We start from the raw sequence: 18575 nt of genomic DNA, 5'->3' as shown, positions 1-18575 counted from the left end.
ACAGTGAATCTCAGTCTATCTTTATCTTCCGTTTTCTGTTTCAGGATCGAAGAGACATGGCGACTGTGGCAAAAGTTCTTAGACGACTATTCTCGCTTTGAAGATTGGCTGAAAATCTCTGAAAGGACAGCTGCTTTCCCTAGTTCTTCGGGGGTGCTGTACACAGTTGCTAAGGAAGAACTAAAGAAATTTGAGGTGACTTGCGATTCTTGAAGCATAATGTGTTCTGATCTGATTACAGCAGCCAGCCAGCCAGCTTGTCCTTGTTCTTTTTTTTTTTTTTAGAGGACATTTCTCAACAAGACAGAAACTTTATTAATATAGAAGTTCTGATAATTTTGCAAGTGTCTCGTGAGAACTATGCTAGAAGTGGGAGAAGCTCAGGTTTTCCATAATTCTCCAGTAGTACAATGCCATGCATTGCATTGTCCAAGGCATCTTCCATTTAATGTTTAAATATTTAAAAAAAAACTCCACTATGGTTCTGTTCACATTTTTGAACAGAATGTGATTCTGTTCAAAATCACATTTTGGTTTTGATTATTTTTGATTTTCAAAAACATCATTGGAAGGATCAGGAATAGATGTTGTGCTTGCACACTCCCTCCTCTTTGCATGTGCTCAAAGGCCCAAATCCTAACCCACTTTCCAGCTCTGACATAGCTGTGCCAATGGGGCATGTACTGCATCCTGCAGTTGGTGGGTAGTCAGGGAGGCCTACTCAAAGTAAGGGAATGTTTATTTCTTCACCTTGGAACTGCATTGTTCTCACTTCAGTGCTGGAAAGCTGGTTAGGATTGCGCCCAAAGTGAATTACAATTCTGTGGATGTCTACTCAAAAGTAATCTCCATTACATTCAATGGGACATACTCCCAGAGTAGCATCTATAGGATTTCAGCCTTACAACCCAATCCTAACAATTGACCTATGTTGCAATGCAGCGGGTCTGTTGCAGTCTCTGCTGCATCCAGCATGGAAATAGAGGCTGCTGGAAGTCTCCTTGGAGGAAGGGGACATTCATTCCCTTCCCACGGGTAAAGCCCCAGAAGCCTCTATGGGGCTACTCAGATCTGTGCAAGCACAAATCCAAGCTGCCCTGTGTCGGGCTTTGAGGCCCAGGAAGGGGAATAGGATCCAGTGATAACTGAAGCCACCACCCTGCCCCTTCCAGGCCTGAACCATTCCATTCCCACACTCCCACACTCCGTAACACTTCTCCTACCCTTTCCCACCCTCCCCCACCGCCCACCTGCTTCGGTGGGTGCAGGCCTCTGGGTGGTGGTGGCAGGCTGACACAGGCCTTGCCACTGGCACCGCAGGGTTCCACATTGCCGCAGCGTGCCTTGTGGCATGTTTCTAACACCACACATGTCCTTTCCACAGGCATTAGCTGGCATAGGGCTGGGCCATAAGTTTACTTTCTAGTTTAGGCAAACTTTAGTTTGCTGTCATATCTCAGTCTGCAAAGTATGCTTTGCATTTGCCCTGCAAACCAGAATGAAACCACGTTTTACAATTCTGATTTGTAGGGTAAGAATAAACGCCAGTTTGAATGAAAGGAAAACTTTGGTTTGCCTGAACCCAGAAGTAATTAACTGATTATGTGTGTGCAAAGGAGGGAAGTAGTGGGAAGAGAAAATGTATGGGCACAAGACTTGTCATGAGTTTGGGCAAGTGGCCTTTTGCTTAAGGCAGGTTTTAAGCTGGTTGCTAGGCAGAAGAAGAACTGAGGCTGTTCCTGTGTGATTAATTTGTAATCTTGTGTATAAAACCTGGATGTAGGTTTACAGGGGGGGGGGGGGAGGAAGCTTGGGTTGGTAGTCCTCGTGCTGGAGCATGTTAGAAGGAGTATTATGTGGCTGACTGTCCTGTAATGTTGGTGACTCTTAGTATCCTGTGAGGTAAGCCAGCTTGCCTTTCTTATTTTGTATGCTACTGAAAATGCATGACACTAATGTTTATGGAGCAACCAGCTCCATAAGATTAAGCACTAATCTTTTCTTATAAGAAAGTTCTTCTATTTTGAAGATTAAGTGCAACTCATTTTATTGACCAAGGGAATGTATTTCAAAAGAACCTGGATGCTTATGGTGTTACAAGTGGACCACATTATCCTCAAGGGTTAACTGGATTAGGCTGCTGAAAGAGAGTGCAGGTTGCATCCTGCCAGGGTTTGGGAATTCCCCCTAATTTTTCCCTGACCCCTTGGGTGATAATCATGACAAGACTTGATCCTAGTACTGCAAAATTTGTTTTGGAGGATTGGGAATTATATATGTGAATTGCCCATGAGTGTTATTTGATTTAATGTACTATTCTAGAGCTGAATGAATCTTACAACCTGAAAATATCCCATTCATTGAACTTTTAAGAAAAAAATTTAATTTTGAAGTGTCCTTCCCCATCCTTTCTTTCCCTTACCATTTAGCTCTTTGCAAAGTGTTACCATCCCCCTCCAAATAGAACTTGGTGCTGCAGATAATCATATGCTTGAGTAAATTTACATGAATGAGTGATTCATTTCCCTGGAACTACTTGCAGGGTTCTCCCCCCCCCCCCCGACTTTTCTGCCCATTCATTCCATCTGAGCTTAAGTCATTGAAGAATCATAAACATCATGATTTCCATTAATGAAATTCAGTCAAGCATATCTTAGTTGTGTCTGATTTTTATAGCTGACTTGATTTTCTCTTGAGGCATATGTCCCTCTGTTGGGTGCTTTCTTTGGGTCTTGTCTTATCCTCTTTAATGCTGAACTTTTCAAGTTACTTTCCCTTCATCCTTCTACTGGAACCTAGGAGGTGAATTGTATAATTACTGCAGGTAAAGAGATGTGCTCGCTAAAAAAGGACTTCAAAAATAAGTTTATTTTGCCTTGGAACTATCCTTTGAATTGCTATAGATATTACCAGACTAGAATAACCAGATGCAAAAGACAAGATTTCTATACCTTCAGTAGCTTATTAGAAGAGGAAATTTCAACAGGTGCAAAGCTGAAAAAAATTGAACCTGTTCAAATTTCATCTTCTTCAAAACCATTAAAGGCCCAGACTCCCCACTTCTTTTTCCATTTCCTGACATGCCTGCTGTCTTTTGAAAATGCAATCTGAGGAGCTGACAAGGCCTACTGCAGTGGGCCACTCAGAGCAACTGACAGCCTCCTGGAATGGCCACTCAGAGTGACCTGCAGCTGTCCAGAGCAACTACTGTAAAGGCCTAAAGCTGCCTGGAGCTGCCAGTAAGGAGAGGGAAGCCATGGGGGGAGGAGAGGTCCAGCAGCATGTTTACGTACCGAAGAAGATATAGGGGAGGAGAAAAAAAAACGAGGACAGCAGGTACAGTGCACTTTGCGTGCCAGGGGAAGGAGCTGGAGGAGCCAGAGTGGTCCAGCCTCGGGGTGCCAAAAGATCCTGTTTTGTTTTTTTTAATCATTTTAACATTCTTGTTTAGATTATTTGAAGATTATCACTCATGAATGCCATTATATAACATCATTGTCCATAGGGAAGCAAGCATTGCCTATAGTTGAGCATTAGGCAAGCATTGTCCGAAAGCAAGCAAAGTCGGTGTTGTCCTAAGGCAAGCAAAGTCAGTGTAGAAATGCATTATTGGTTAGGCTGAAAGCTGCAAAAGATACACAGCTGTTCTCCCTCTGGGCAAGAATTGCTAACAGGTGAAACAGCAGCTGTGTTTGACTGAACATAAGAACAGCCTGTTTTAAGTTCAGTGTTTCTAACACATGCAGAGACAGGTGCTTTTTTTTTCTCAGAGAAAAACTGCTTCTGACTTTTCTGCTATACTCATCTTTGTCCATGTGAATCCTCCTTCCCATCTCCCTTCCCATCTTCCCATCTCCCAGTAGACACCTCCTGTCAACTTCTCTACCTCATTCCATATCGACATTTAAATGGAAGTTGTCTTTTACAAGAAGAACCCTGTGAGGATTTTTTGTTGTTTCAAATTACATAGTCCTTTTTTTTGACCTTGGCTGTGACTTTGCTGTACAGCTGCCTATTTTCAATTTAATCTGCCAGAACAATGAAAACAGATAAAAGCAAAAAGAAGTACTCATTGTTTCTTGCTATGAATGTGAACATGCCTGTAGCTTATTTTGCATTAAAAAGTAGCCATTCAAGGATGGAATGAGATAGTGCTAAACGTTATTGATTCCTATTCAGTACATGAGTACATTTATACTTATTCTGTTTCATATTACAGTATTTTCATGAGGTCCATGTACACTGACTGCATTCTGTATGCTTTATTTATTGTGTTGACATTGCCTTTGACGAATGTGATCTATAAATTATCTTTCTGCGTTTCCCCCAACCTTTGACTTTTTAATTTTAATATATTGTAAACAGTGTGAAGACAAACATTCCATTGTTTGCATTGTATTTGTAGTATATCCTGATCAGAATAGACTAAGTTTAATTTTCACTCATTCACTAAATATTTTTTAGTTTATTTGCCTGACATCCCAAGCCTATTGAACCCTCCCCCCCCCCCCGCATTCAGCTGTGCTAACGGAGCACACACTGCATTTTATGGTGGGGGCACTCCTGGATGTCTTCTCAGGGTAAGGAAACATTCATTCCCTTATCCTGGGGAAAGCCTCCACTTCCTCAATGGATCTTTTCAGTTCTGCACCAGCCATTTTATTGTGGTGAAACCAAGGTGAATAAGGGAAAGAAAAGGAGCACAGGATCCTTGTGCACATGAGTGCTGCTGGTAACCAACCCCTCCCACCCCATTCAGGCTCCTGACACTACCCACCCCCCACCCCAACACTTCCCCATTTCTCCCCCTCCCTGCCTCATTCCTCCCACAGCCAACTCACCTGCACCAACAGTGGCCTGTCTATCAGCCCAAGCGCACAGCCGCCAGCACTTACTGGTCGCCTCGTTGCACTCACTGGCAGGATGTCACTTCCTCTTGCCATCCTCTCACTTCCACCAGCATCCTCACCAGTGGAACATCACTTGCACTGGAAATGTCACTTCTGCTGGCACCCTCACCAACAGAACATGAAAATAAGATTGTAGCATGAGACACATGCAAGCAGAGATACCTGTCAGATACCTGCAGTGCTAGTATAATGTTTTGTGATGTTGCACTATTGTTGCTCCTGGTGTGCTTAATTCTAAACATTTATGTGCTGGTGAGCCCTTGTTTGTTCATTAGTTAATCAATAGTCTTCTTCTCAGTGCAGACCACTGTATGTCAGAAAAAGGAAAAATGTATTCCACAGGTCTTCAGAGTCTTCAGTCAGTTTCACCTAGGGGAAAATTCCTTCCCAAAACCCAGATATATTTTATCTTTTGGCATTAAATGACAACTCTATACTTGTGCACTCAGTGACAAAATTTATTTGCTGTCTTTTGTTGTTCAATAATAGCATAAGACTGAAGTATCAAAAGTACTGTATAATTTTACTCCATTCTATGCTTTTATCTAGAAAATTTATCTTCACTTGTTCCCAGCAAAAGCACCAATTGAAAGTCACTTCTTGAAGGCCCCATTTATATCCACATGTAAATAACTTGATAAAAATTCACATCCACAAAGATTTCTACAGGACCGATGCCAATCACAAGGAAAAATAATCCAAACCACAGATAGCCATGATAACAGAGGCTGATGTTCTAATAGTCTATTTTGTTGCTGCTATTTCTGTAGGCTTTTCAGCGACAAGTGCATGAAAGTCTGACTCAACTGGAGCTGATTAACAAACAGTACCGTCGCTTGGCCCGAGAGAATCGCACCGACTCTGCTTGCAGCCTGAAGCAAATGGTCCATGAAGGGAATCGGAGATGGGACAACTTACAAAAACGAGTCACGTCCATCCTCCGTAGACTTAAAGTATTTCTCCATTTGTAGTCCATTCTTTGCTATGCATGTTGGGGAATTTTGAGAGTATCACGGGTTTCTCTCTTGTCTTACTGACACGTTGTCACTTTATGCATACTGTTGAATGTGATAAAGTTTTAGCCTCCAGGCAATGTGATTAGTTACCTTACCTCTTCTTGTTTAGCATTTCATTGGCCAGCGTGAGGAGTTTGAGACAGCACGTGACAACATTCTGGTCTGGCTAACAGAGATGGACCTGCAGCTGACCAACATCGAGCATTTTTCAGAGTGTGATGTTCAAGCAAAGATAAAGCAACTCAAGGTACAAAAATGGAACTCATAAGGGCACAACAACATGAAGGAGAGATGCCCAGTCGGTATAACACATCAGGTGGAAGTTTAATGCACATGAAAAGGAAGGCATTAAGCATGAAATATTCATTGTTCACTAAACACAGATGCGCACCAGATATATCAGCCCTGACATCAGTAAAGCATACTGATCTAGCATTCTGTTTTCCACAGTGGCCCATCAGCTGCCTGTGGAAAGTATATAAGCAGTAGAAAAAAGCACCTCTCTCCCATCTTTGTTCCCCTCAAACTGGTAATCATAATGCTGCTGAAACTGAAAATATAAACATAACCATCATGACTAGTAGCCATTGGTAGACTTGTACTCCATGACTTTGTTCAGTTTGCTTTTAAAGTCTTCCAAACTAGTAGCCATCACAACATCTTGTGGCAATGAGTTCTGCACCTAACTATGCACTGTGTGAAGAAGTACCTCCAAAGAGGCTTACAGCCCAGTCCTCTCTAAAAGAAGCATTGGTGGAATGCTTTATCCACCAGCAGCTGCTGCAAAATCACCGTAAAGTACTTTGCAGCAATGCAGAGATATGGTGTGCCAGCAGGAAGGCTAAAACCTTCACTGGTGGATCAGTGGAGATCCACTGGTGAAGGTAAGCCTGCGCAGGGGAAGGAATGGGTTGTGTGTTCCCTATAGAGACCAATTGGGTCCGAAACAGAAGTCTCGCAGATCTCCAAAATGTGAATCATACAGCGTCTGATCCTACAAATGGTACTCAAAACATTTCTCCCTTTCCTACTTGCATATTTAAGATGTGTTTAGGGAAACATTGCATCCAAAACAAAACATAAAAGACATGAATCTCTTATTCATTTGAGTTTGGGAAAAGGTTAAATTTAGAGTGCATTTGATTTTTGCCTGTATACCCATTTTCATTAACTCTCCAGTTTAAAGCACTTTGGATACTTTGTTTCCAGGTTTCAGGCTGTGAATGTTTGGGTGTTTCAATGAGAGAGGTAAAGTTTTGCTGAAGGCATTAGATTCAATCCTATGAGTGAAGTTTCCCCTTTTACTACAATTTCATCTTTTGTGCTATTGCTGAGAGCATCATTATTGATCATCTACAGAGTGACTAGCGCTGCATAGAACATATTTATTCTGTTTAGGCAAATGGAACTCAAAGTAGAACCTTCAATTAATTCCTTATCTACTAACACAGAAATCCTTAACAGTTAACACAACAGATTTAGGAAAGTAGGATCTGTGTTGTTGTTTTTTAATCTGCTTCTTCAGTAGCTGATATTATCTGAGAATGTTGTTCCACCATCTATTTTATTTTCCTGAGAAATAAGCAACTGCATGGACAGCTATTTGCTTGCTATGCTACTCATAACAATAATTGAACCTCTGCTGTGCAGGCCTTTCAGCAAGAGATCTCACTGAACAACAACAAAATTGATCAGATCATCACTCAGGGTGAGCAACTGATAGAAAAAAGTGAACCTCTGGATGCTGCTGTCATTGAAGAAGAACTTGATGAGCTTCGGCGGTACTGCCAGGAGGTCTTCGGCCGTGTGGAACGGTACCACAAAAAGCTAATTCGGCTCCCAGTATGTAATTTTTTTAAGGTTATTTGCAGACATTACTATTTCCATAAAAACAAACTGACTGATTGGCCCCCAACTGCATAATACACAATTGGTCAAAAATCCTATGAAGAAGTGGTTCTCAAACTTTTTAGTACCAGGACCCACTTTTTTGAATTACAATCTGTCAGGACCCACCAGAAGTGATGTCATGGCTGGAAGTGACATCATCAAGCAGGAAAATTGTTAACATCTCCCATATGACAAGTTAGGATCCAGTCTAAGTGCCAGATCCTGGCTTCATCCCTCCCAGCCTGACCTGCCCTTCCCAGAACCCGCACCACATTGACTCGGCTCGTGTGAATTTACCAATCCCAGGGCTTGCTCCAGTGCAGGAAGGGCTGCACACATCTTTGCACTGGCCTCCCCAACTTGCAAGGAGATGCGAATGTGCCTTACAAGAAGGGACTTGTGCCGGTCAAAAGAGCGCTTAGGATTTGTGCTCTAAGTAAGTTAAAAGTTTACAGTAAGTGTAAATTTAAAAATTCATTTAAAGTAAAGAAGAACCCTCTTAACCTTCCCAAGCAGTTGCTAATCTGTTTTTTAAAAATCCCCAAACCTTCCCCACTCACTATCATTATTAAAATGTATTCATAATTGCCTGTTAAAAGTACGGATCTGTAACATTTCCCCAAATGCAGTTACATATCATGGTAGCATCAAATCTAATACATTAAAAATAAAATACACATTGAAATGAATAGCTTGCAACCCACCTAGTGGGTCCCAATCCACAGTTTGAGAAACGCTGCTATTAAGCCTGGGATGGTGAGGGTATCCTAAAATGTAATGCATGCATGTTCATAAAGTTGCAAGTTACAATACCAAAATCCACCCTGACATGCATGATGAATTCTTTTGAACCTTCATTGTTTTACTCTCAAGGAAGATTCACCACATATATATATTTTTTTTAAATCTCCAAATTGAACATGCAAAAATGAAGCATAGATTTAGAAATATAACCAAAATAGCCTCAGGGAGAGATTACTGATTTTTGGAACATGAAAGAAAAGGAGCTAATAGTGGTCCAAATTACTATCCTTTTTTTTATCGTTACTGTAGCTCCATGCCAAAATGCTGTGGATACTATCTCCACTCACACATTTTCCTGTCTGGATGGAGATAGTATCTGTTGGATAGGCCAACTACACAGATGAGAACTCAGCATTTAAGGCATGTTTATTTTTACTTTATTACCATTTTTAAACTTTGTATTGTATATAAAAAAAGTCAAAATGAGTCTTGTAAATTTGAATGTTCTGCTGTGACACTTTTGTAATTGATTTCTGATGACATGACCTGGTCCTAGGAGAGTATAACTGTTTCCTTAATGTTTCCTTCTAGCTGACAGATGATGAACATGACCTCTCTGATCGTGAAGTGGATCTAGATGAATCAGCGGATCTTTCAGATATACACTGGCATGACAAATCTGCAGATAGTGTTCTTTCCCCACACCCTTCCTCCAACCTCCAGCCTCTCCGAAGTGAAAGGTCAGGACGGGACACTCCTGCTAGTGTAGATTCCATCCCCTTGGAATGGGATCATGATTATGACCTGAGCCGTGACCTGGAAACAGCCGTTTCAAGGGCGCTGCATTCTGAAGAAGAAGATGGGCAAGAAGACAAAGATTTCTATCTTAGAGGAGCAGCAAGCCTAGGAGGTATAGTCATTCAGCCATTTCTCTCCCCTTTTATGCAATCCTGTTGGAAAGTTCTTAAGTGACATGAAATATCTTCAGTTCTCTGAAAATCTTGCTACAGCTTAACTTTAACCTTCTGGTGTTTTGCATAAGATTGGAAATTGCAGCATCAGTTCTGGCTTGGGATAATATTTTAGGAAATATTCATTGACTGGCACAGAGGCATCACTTTTAGAAGTGATGGTTTGGACAGGCTTGATTAGATGATGGTGTCTGCTAAATAGCAATCACAGGATAAAGAGAAGGCAAACCCTAGGGAAACTTTGGGCTTTGTTCATAGAGCAAGCCTTTGAACAATTACTTTTTTTCTAGATTAGCAGTTGTGATTTTAAATCAGCCGCACTGCCATATGCTAAATTAGTGAAAAGAATGCTGCCACCATGCAACTGCAGCATTTCAAAATGCTGCTCAAAAAACCAGTTCTTACTGACTTGTACATGTTGCACTAGTGTTCACATGACTGATGTGGCACATGACATTTAAGGTAAAAAGTCAGCACAGCCAGTCTCCCTAATATTATTTTATTAAGAATATTTACATCCCACATTTCAACAAAAAGGCCAATAGCTTCAGCCTGCACTGGAAACAATTTTGAATATTTTAGGTGCCTTTTAGACATTATGCACCTGGGAGGAGTGCATGCATGATCTGAGTCAGAACTGCAGCAGGAAGAATTCTTAAAGCCTCGGCTACACCTAGCTATAGGGTTGCTGCATTTGTGCATCCACCTCAGCACTACTTTTGACAAAGGAAAAACTGGCCAGCACAGCAGTGGAAGTGACATGTAGATGTTTGACCCTTAGGCACTTTATATTTATGGTTGGTCCATTCAGGTAATGCTTAGAATTCACATGAAAAATATGTAGCAAAGTGTTTTTTATTATTTTCCTCTATTTGAGGTTATCTTTATTTTTTATTTTCCCCATCACCAGTAACCACAGTGTTATGCAAAGGCATTAGTGCTATCTTCAATTTTCTCTGATAGTCTTTCATATGTATTTCAAAAGCACAGTCTAAATGATGCACTCACATTGTGGTGGTTAAATATTTCAGGTGATGTTAGGGTTTCTTTAACTCCATTATCTCGTGATATTTTCTCCCCGTTCCACCCCAGCTCCTCAATTATTTATTCCCATGTTAAAATTCTTGTGCAATTGTATTGTTTGAACCAGGTCACAAACACCACTAAACACACACATGCACACTTCATATCTGATGTGTACGTATTATTTTGTGACTGGTGTTGTATTGAATACAAAACTATATCATATGAATCAGGATTTGTTGTACTGTTATATACATGTGTTACTTTCACTTCCACTTCACAATATGGTGTTGCATAAACCTGCAGCCAATGTTTGGGCTGACACACAATTCCAACACATACTATCCTCTCCAGGCTACCTAATCAGTGGACCTTGTCTCCCGTGTCTGTTCCTGATTCATATTTTGTTACTTGTTTTTTCCTCCCTTGTAGCACTTTCTTCCTTGTTTCTTTTACCTCTTTTATATATGTACCACAAGAGAGGCTTAAAATTTATTCCTATCCATGTTTGTTTGGAAACAAACCCTGTTATTCCCATGTAACTGTGCATTGCAGCTGTACTTGTTCACTTTCACCCTCTTTCTGAGAGGGAAAAGGAAGCAATACCTCTGTGTCCTGTGCCCCATCTTCCAGTTTTTGCCACTGGAGTTACCTTGTAAGGAGGCCATTTATTTGTTCTGACAGCAGCTACCTTGAGAGCAGCTAAAGAACACCTTTGCAAAAATAGCCCAAACTACTGAGGATCAGACCTAAGAGGGCACATATAAGAGAAGGTAGCATCTTCTCCATAGAGATGGAGCAAGACTGATGAAAATCCCCAGTCCTGTGTGCAGTTACATGTGGCCAATCACCACTGAAGTCAATGGGACTTATTTCCAAGTAAACATGCATATAATCAATCTGTAACCAAGGCTGTTTTTCTCATACCCTGCCTGTCTTTGGCTTCCTCCTCTGAGGGAGATGTAGGAACTGCTCATGTTTGAACCCCCTCACTACCAGAAATGCAATACAGTACATGACAATATCTGCACATTTTGTCTGACTTGAAGTATCTATTTCTGGTATTTTACCACGTTATTAGTAGTTTTTTTGCTTTCCAGGAAATTTGGTGTCTGACAAGGCGAAGCCATAATTCTTGCTAAGCAATCAACTTGGATTGTGTTTTTATTTCTGCAGATATAGAGATCCCAGAGAGCCCTGAGGCCTATGTAAAACTTACTGAAAATGTACTCAGAAATATCTATGGTAGGCATAAAAAGCCCGAAGATTGCCAGAAAGCTATAACAATGCCCTCAGTGCAACTGCTACCTTACACAATTCACCTAGCCACTCTAACTTCACATGGCAGCACTAGCATGTTGATAGAGGACTTTCTAAAAAGCTGTCTCTTCCATTAATGCACACGGATATTTTAAAAAGAAAGCTTTCAGAAGTTAGCAAAATCTGGTAAATAAGTTGCTTAGGGTGCAATCCTAGGCCAGTGCTTTCCAGCACGGACATGAGGGCAATGCAGCTCTGAAGTAAAGGAACAAACATTCCCTTACTTTGAGGAGGCCTCCGTGAGGCCTCCTCACACCCAACGGCAGGATGCAGCACATGTCCCATTGGCACTGCTATTCCAGTGCTGGAAAGCATTGACATAAGGGGTTAGGATTGCGCCCTTAGTGTTCTACCCAAAGTAGTGACATCTCTTTTGCATAGCCTGTTGAAGGAAAGAAATTACTTCAATGGTAGTGTGTTATGTTCTGGGGAAACATGACTGACATTGTGGTTTATCAAATTTTAAGGAACTAAAAGAACATTTAGGCCAAACCCCTGCTCAAAAGAGCCAGCCATGTGACACCTCCCTCACAAATTTACTGTGTAGTGCCACTGACAAAGTTTCTGCAGAGCCTGCTAAAGGCGTGGGAAGGATGAGACTGTGAAGAGTTCATTCACCTATCATACTCTGCTTTCTCAGGCCTTCTTGAAAGTTTGAACTATTGCAACATTTTATGTTGTCTTTTGTTTGAATAGTGAATGCTGAATGTTCCCCAAAAGATTCTGAAGAAGTAAGCCAAAATTATTTTTATCGACTAAAGGCCTGTGGTCTTACCATTTCTGAAGTTATTCTCTCTAGCAAAAGATTGGTTCTGTGGACACTTTAGGACACTATGTGGTTAATTTTTCTGCTCAGCAAATTGTACACATTCATTTTCTTCCTAATAGCCATAGTGGTAGAGTGTTCGCCTTGCATGTTAAAATGCTCTGGGAAGCTTGACACCTAGAGCACGTACAAGTCTTGATCTTGGTCTGCAGGAAAGGATGGCAATCAGTGTGATTTTTTTTTTTTTTTTGGCAGTTCTGATGTGACCAGATAGGAGACAGGCCCTTGCTTGAACTTCTGCTGCATAAGCTTCATTTGTCTACTAAATGTTTCAGGATAGCAGGTTGAGGTTTGTCCTCATTTCCTAGCCTAAAGATCAATAAAAAGTTGGAAAAATTGCTGAATATGCAGCAATATCAACAGGTTATAAGGTCTTTCAGAATTGTTCCTGAAGAATTAATGTCTTCAATGTATCATGAAACCTTTCAAAATTTCTTAATGGCCAGCACACACACTTCCTAAAAACACCTGTTAGTTAACATACCTGATTTATCACAAACATGCTACTGCGGTCAGTTAACTTTTGTCATGCTTTTTAAACTAATTACCACCACCTTCCATTTCATCTCTTAGATTTTGAATAATGTCAGGGTGTTGATTTGGTGACATCTGCCCTTATATGCTTGCTGCAGGAGAACCAAGTTCCTTAGAAACGCACATCCGGCAGCTTGACAAGGCCTTAGATACCAGCCGTTTCCAAATTCAGCAAACGGAGAAAATCATCCGCAGTAAAACACCAACAGGACCAGAACTAGATTCCAGCTACAAAGGATATGTAAGTTCAGTGGGTGTTGCCACCTGTTGGCCAAATCTAAAATAGCAATGGGGTAAGACAAAAAAATTTTCTACTTGGTTGTAAAATGACTTATTTTAAGTAGTATTACAGAAACCACTTTACGGTTAGTGTTTTAGTTCTATTGTTTTTCCGGCATGACATAGATTATTGAGAAGCATTTTTTTTATAAACAGATGAAGCTTCTGGGTGAATGCAGTGGGAGTATAGATTCAGTTAGGAGGCTTGAGCACAAACTGAAAGAAGAAGAAGAAAAACTCTCTGGATTTATTAACCTGAACAGCACAGAAACCCAAACAGCTGGTAAGTAACATTAAAACCTTTAAGAAAAGCAGGTACTAATGATGTGCAACATTGAACTAAGGAAGCTCATACCATCCCTGGCACACCTGGCTATCATAAAGAATATATAGCACCACTGGAACATCTGGATGATAGTAGTTTTCAGGTTGCTTAAGCCCACTTTTAAATCCATTCTTTTTTAAATCATTATTTTTGTTAGGGTTATAACTCTTAAACAGACATGAAATAAGCAAACCAAGGAAGAAGGTAGGGTTAATTAAAAACACAACTGAGGGGTTGTAAATTATAAATCTAAGCCAATGGTTCCCACACTGAGCTGTGGCTTCCCCGTGTAGCCACAGAAACCAGCCAGATGAACCGCAGAATCCTCATGAAAAACCCACTTCCCTGTACAATGTATAGGATTGTAGCCCTAATGGGGAGCCACAGCTGATAGCCCAATAGGTCAAGGGAACTGCCAGTCAAAAAAGTGTGGGAACCAAACCACTGATCCTAAGCCTTTCTAAAAGAGAATATTGCAGCAGCGGCAGCCTTAGAATTGAGGAATGTTCACTGGCAAAATAAAATACCATGTTTTAAGGCCATCTTGCATAAAATATTTTAAATAGATTTTTGAGGCAGATATACTAGGTTCACAGGATTTCTCCTTTGGCTGTGCTACTTCTAGGAAGAGTGAGTCTAGCAAACAACCTAAAGACCATTTCTTAGTACTTTTCCCAGTAGTACCACGCCCCTGACACTGTATAATACGTTTTCTGAAATAACTTTATAAGACTGTATAGATGGGACAAGGAGGAATTTATCTCCTATTTTAATTGAGTATTTTCTGCACAGCACTAGGGCATTTTCAGTACATCACTTAGTTATTATAGGTGTGCAGCATGACAAATATATTTGCATTATTTTTTGTTAAATGTATATTCTGAGATCTAGCTGCACATTTGGTTTGGGTTAAGTTGAAGTAGCAAGCTAGCAGCAGCCCAGTCTTAACCTGCATCAGTGTAGCAGGCTAGCCTGTGCTACATCCTGTGCACAAACTGAGCAGGCTGGAAGTCTCCTCGAGGTTTCCCCCAGGAAAAGCCCTAGTCGCGGCAATGAATCTACTCAGAACCTGTGCCTGCAAATTCACTGTGCAAGTCCAAGTGGAGCAATTTTGGCAGATCTGAACTGGGAAGGGGGATAATTCAGTGCTGCCAATCCTGCCCCTTCCCATACCTGATCTACCCACCCTGTCCCACCTCTTCCTCCAACCCTTCCCCAGCACCTGCATTGTTCAGAGCTACTGTTGCCTTCTCTAGCGCACTTTCCTTCTTCCACTGGCTCAGGCAGGACAGCACAGCCCAGGCTTTCCTGCTGTTCCACTAACTTCTGCACAGTCACAACATGTTTACTGAATGTTTGTGATAGCATGCACTGGTGTAGTGGTCGCTGCACTGGCACAAGGAGACAATAAGATTGAGCCACAAAGTTGCACCTGACTGAAATAGCTGCAATTAGAATATGTGATCTTTAGGGTATGATAAAGGGAGCAAAAACTCATCTTAAACAGGAATTGATTGAGGTGTAAAGCTTTGATGTGCATCTGGAATGCTAGGCAGCTGCAGTCACTTACAGCCTAATCCTGAGCTGCCGGCAGTGCCCAGGCTTGGCGGCTCCGTGGAGGGCTCCCGCCGAATCCTGCGCCTCCCGTGCTACTGTGGGAGGCTCCCCAGGAGAAGGGGACATTTGTCCCCTTCCCCTGAGTAAGGGAAGCAGCCCCGCAGTGGGACTACTCTCTTTGGCACCAACCTAAAGGTTGGCGCTTGTGTAGGGCACGCAGCCCTGCACGAGCACCCTGGATCCTGTGGAGCACAGCTCTGCGGATCCGCCTCTCTGCCTCTCCGACATGCCTCCCGCCTGCCCCCTGTGATGCCTCCCCCCTCCCCAGAACGCCTCCCCCATGCCCCCGGCCACGCCCCTGCCTCTCGTTCCTCAGCCCAGCGGTCCGGGAGACTGCCGAGCCACGGAACCGGGGTGACCACCACACACTAGCCCAGCTCCGGCCGGAGCTGGGCTAGCTCCTGCGGGAGCCCAGCAGTAAGCCCCGCAAACATGCCTTATGACACGTTTGCAACTATGGTCCGCGGCACAAAGCCGTGCCGTGGACCACAGGATTGGGCTCTTTCATCTGGAGAAAATAACCCAACTGAATTTTGCTGCATCCTTTTCTGTCAGAAGAACAGTATCTGTTTCTTAGAATGTAAAGTTGTTTACTAGATTTTTGCCTCGAAGCCTGAGCTTTTCTATACTTAAGGGGGTTACAGTTTATTAAATACTCTCAGTTTTGCATTTGCGAAACTTCTCTGCAGCCCTAATAAAGATAGCATATTATCAGTGGCGTAGCTAATGATTGTGTAGCTGAAAATGTTGCCCCAGAAGTGATGTCACAACCAGAAGTGACGTCACATCCATGTTTTTTAAAAGTAGAAAATTGGGAGGAACCCACCTTCTCCCGCCCTGCAGCTCACCACCCACTTGCTCTGCTGCCTGTCCCCAGTCAGTGGCATCGCTAAAGCATCTATCTGCTACCTGGGGTCAATAAGATTTTGTAGCTCCCCCTCCATGTCAAAATCAGATTTAATTAATTAAGTAAATAAATAAAAAGTTATTGATTCCATGCTGTATCATTATAACATTTCATTGGCACTCAGAACAATCAGTCTCATAGGTCAGTTTTGAGTAAAGCAAATCCACTATTTGTTCCATAAAGGCAGTTGTGTTTTCATTTTCGGGTTAATTGACCATAACTTTTGATAGAATACAGATATTCCAATGCCGTTTGCTTCACTGTATTCTGCATTAAATTACCTTTCCAATGATATAACATGATGGTATTATTCATACGTACTAAGATTTACACAATTTTGGTCACTAGTGTCAAGCTCAACTTGTTGCACCCCTACAGCTTGATGCCCGGTACAACTGCTACCCTCTGTACTCCCTTAGCTACGCCACTGCATATTATTCATCCTTTTGATTTGCACATTCATCATATCATGATCATGATCACTGCCTAATATGGAACACTATGGTAAACTAATCAACATGACTCCTGTGAGAGTTGTCTTGTTCGAACTATATATACATATATATACATTTTATGTTTTTCATATGGTTTTAATTGTGAGCCACCTTGAGTGCGCCTCATTGGCTAGAAAGGCAGGAATATGAATGAATGAATGAACGAACAAACAATTATTTCACCAATTGACCCACTATAAAGTGCATAAATTTTAATACTAATACTAGCAAAGAATACTACTTGTTAGCAACATAAATGCCCATCATCATAATGTGTGTGGCTTTTATATTTTGAAGGTCTACTGGGAGGAGTGCACAGAGACTTATTCCTCCCATTCATAGTTTCCAAGTCAGTAGTTCCATACAATGTTAGGGCTGAGGACAGATTTTGCCCACCACCATGATATTACTCCCTGTTGCAGAGTGTTTTCCTATAGGAGCACCGGCCATTCCCTTGTATGTGCACTCAAGGTTATAATCGGGGTGGGGGCTCAACCTCCCCCTAGTGACCGCAGTCATAAGAATGAAACCTACTACTATCTGCACTGCTTCATCATTGGCTATGTGACTTGATCATGCTAAAGTGTGACAGAGGATGGAGAGTTGGATGGGATGTTAGTCACCAATTTTGATGTATAGAAAATATATCTCCTTAGGTGTGATTGATCGATGGGAGTTAATCCAGGCCCAGGCTTTAAGTAAAGAACTGAGAATGAAGCAGAATCTTCAGCAGTGGCAGCAGTTCAGTTCTGACCTAAACAACATCTGGGTTTGGCTGGGAGAAATTGAAGAGGAGCTAGAACAACTTCGCTGCCTTGATCTCAGCACAGACATACAGACCATTGAGCTCCGGATTAAAAAACTGAAAGTAGGTTCTAATTCCTGTCCCATGTTTGTATTACCTTCCTAACAAACTTTATTATGATGAAGGGGCATGTCACTTGCTTTTCCAAAATTCCAGTCCCATCTGGGCATGCCAAGGACTGAAGCTGAGAGTGGGGCCTTATCCTTATTAAACTTTCTTAAGATGTTGTATCTTTCTGGGTGGTATTAATAGAGATATTACTATAATGTGTCTGTTTGAGGTTCTCACTTTATGCTTTCCAGTCAAAACCATGTCTAAGTTCATAAACCTCTACCTTCTTCCTCACTGCACCTTCTCCCTACTAAAAAGCCCCCGATAATTTTGGTAGCCCTTCTTTGCACCTGTGTTCTATGTACAAGGTTCTTTGTACCTCCCCATGATACCCTTATAGAGATGGTTCAAAGAGAAGAGAACTTCTGTCTGTACCCATGCCTGCATCATTGATCCACATGCATTGTCTGGCTTCAGTCTGTCAAGTTTCAGCAGGCATGAGGGACATTAGAGAACAATAGAAAGAACAATAGAAAGAGATAAGAGCAGGCAACTTCTTTCAGCTTTCCTATTACAACTTCACATCTGCAGATGAAAGAAGCTGATGGCCTGATCATTGGGAGAGCCCAGTTATCACAAGGGCCAGATAAAGAGCTTCCATGGGCCTTATGTTTGATACCCCTGTCTACATTCAGTGGTGGCTTGGGAGGTAGTTTTCAACTTGCAGAAGCAAGGGGTTATGCTCCAAGGCCACTTCCACTACTACCCTATCTTCTCAGCAGGAAAAGCCTTTGCAGTTGAAACTATACTGGTGTGGTGGAATTGTGCATATCCTCACAACCTTCCCCCTCCCCAAGATTCTT

At 41.8% G+C, this 18575-nt stretch overlaps 1 protein-coding gene across 1 annotated transcript in view; it reads left to right on the top strand.

The window, feature by feature from the left end:
• Nucleotides 1-18575, top strand: part of SYNE1 (spectrin repeat containing nuclear envelope protein 1) — a 314290-nt gene that overhangs the window by 277513 nt on the left and 18202 nt on the right. The window contains 8 exon segments of the mRNA XM_066615722.1: nt 45-195; nt 5681-5863; nt 6036-6173; nt 7577-7768; nt 9152-9470; nt 13333-13475; nt 13670-13796; nt 17513-17724. Of these exon segments, the coding sequence (XP_066471819.1) occupies nt 45-195; nt 5681-5863; nt 6036-6173; nt 7577-7768; nt 9152-9470; nt 13333-13475; nt 13670-13796; nt 17513-17724 (1465 nt within the window).

The sequence above is a fragment of the Tiliqua scincoides genome, chromosome 1 (genome assembly GCF_035046505.1).
Source record: "Tiliqua scincoides isolate rTilSci1 chromosome 1, rTilSci1.hap2, whole genome shotgun sequence".
NCBI classification, from domain to species: domain Eukaryota; kingdom Metazoa; phylum Chordata; class Lepidosauria; order Squamata; family Scincidae; genus Tiliqua; species Tiliqua scincoides.
Note: the sequence above shows the minus strand (reverse complement) of the source record. Positions and strands in the feature narration are given on the sequence as shown.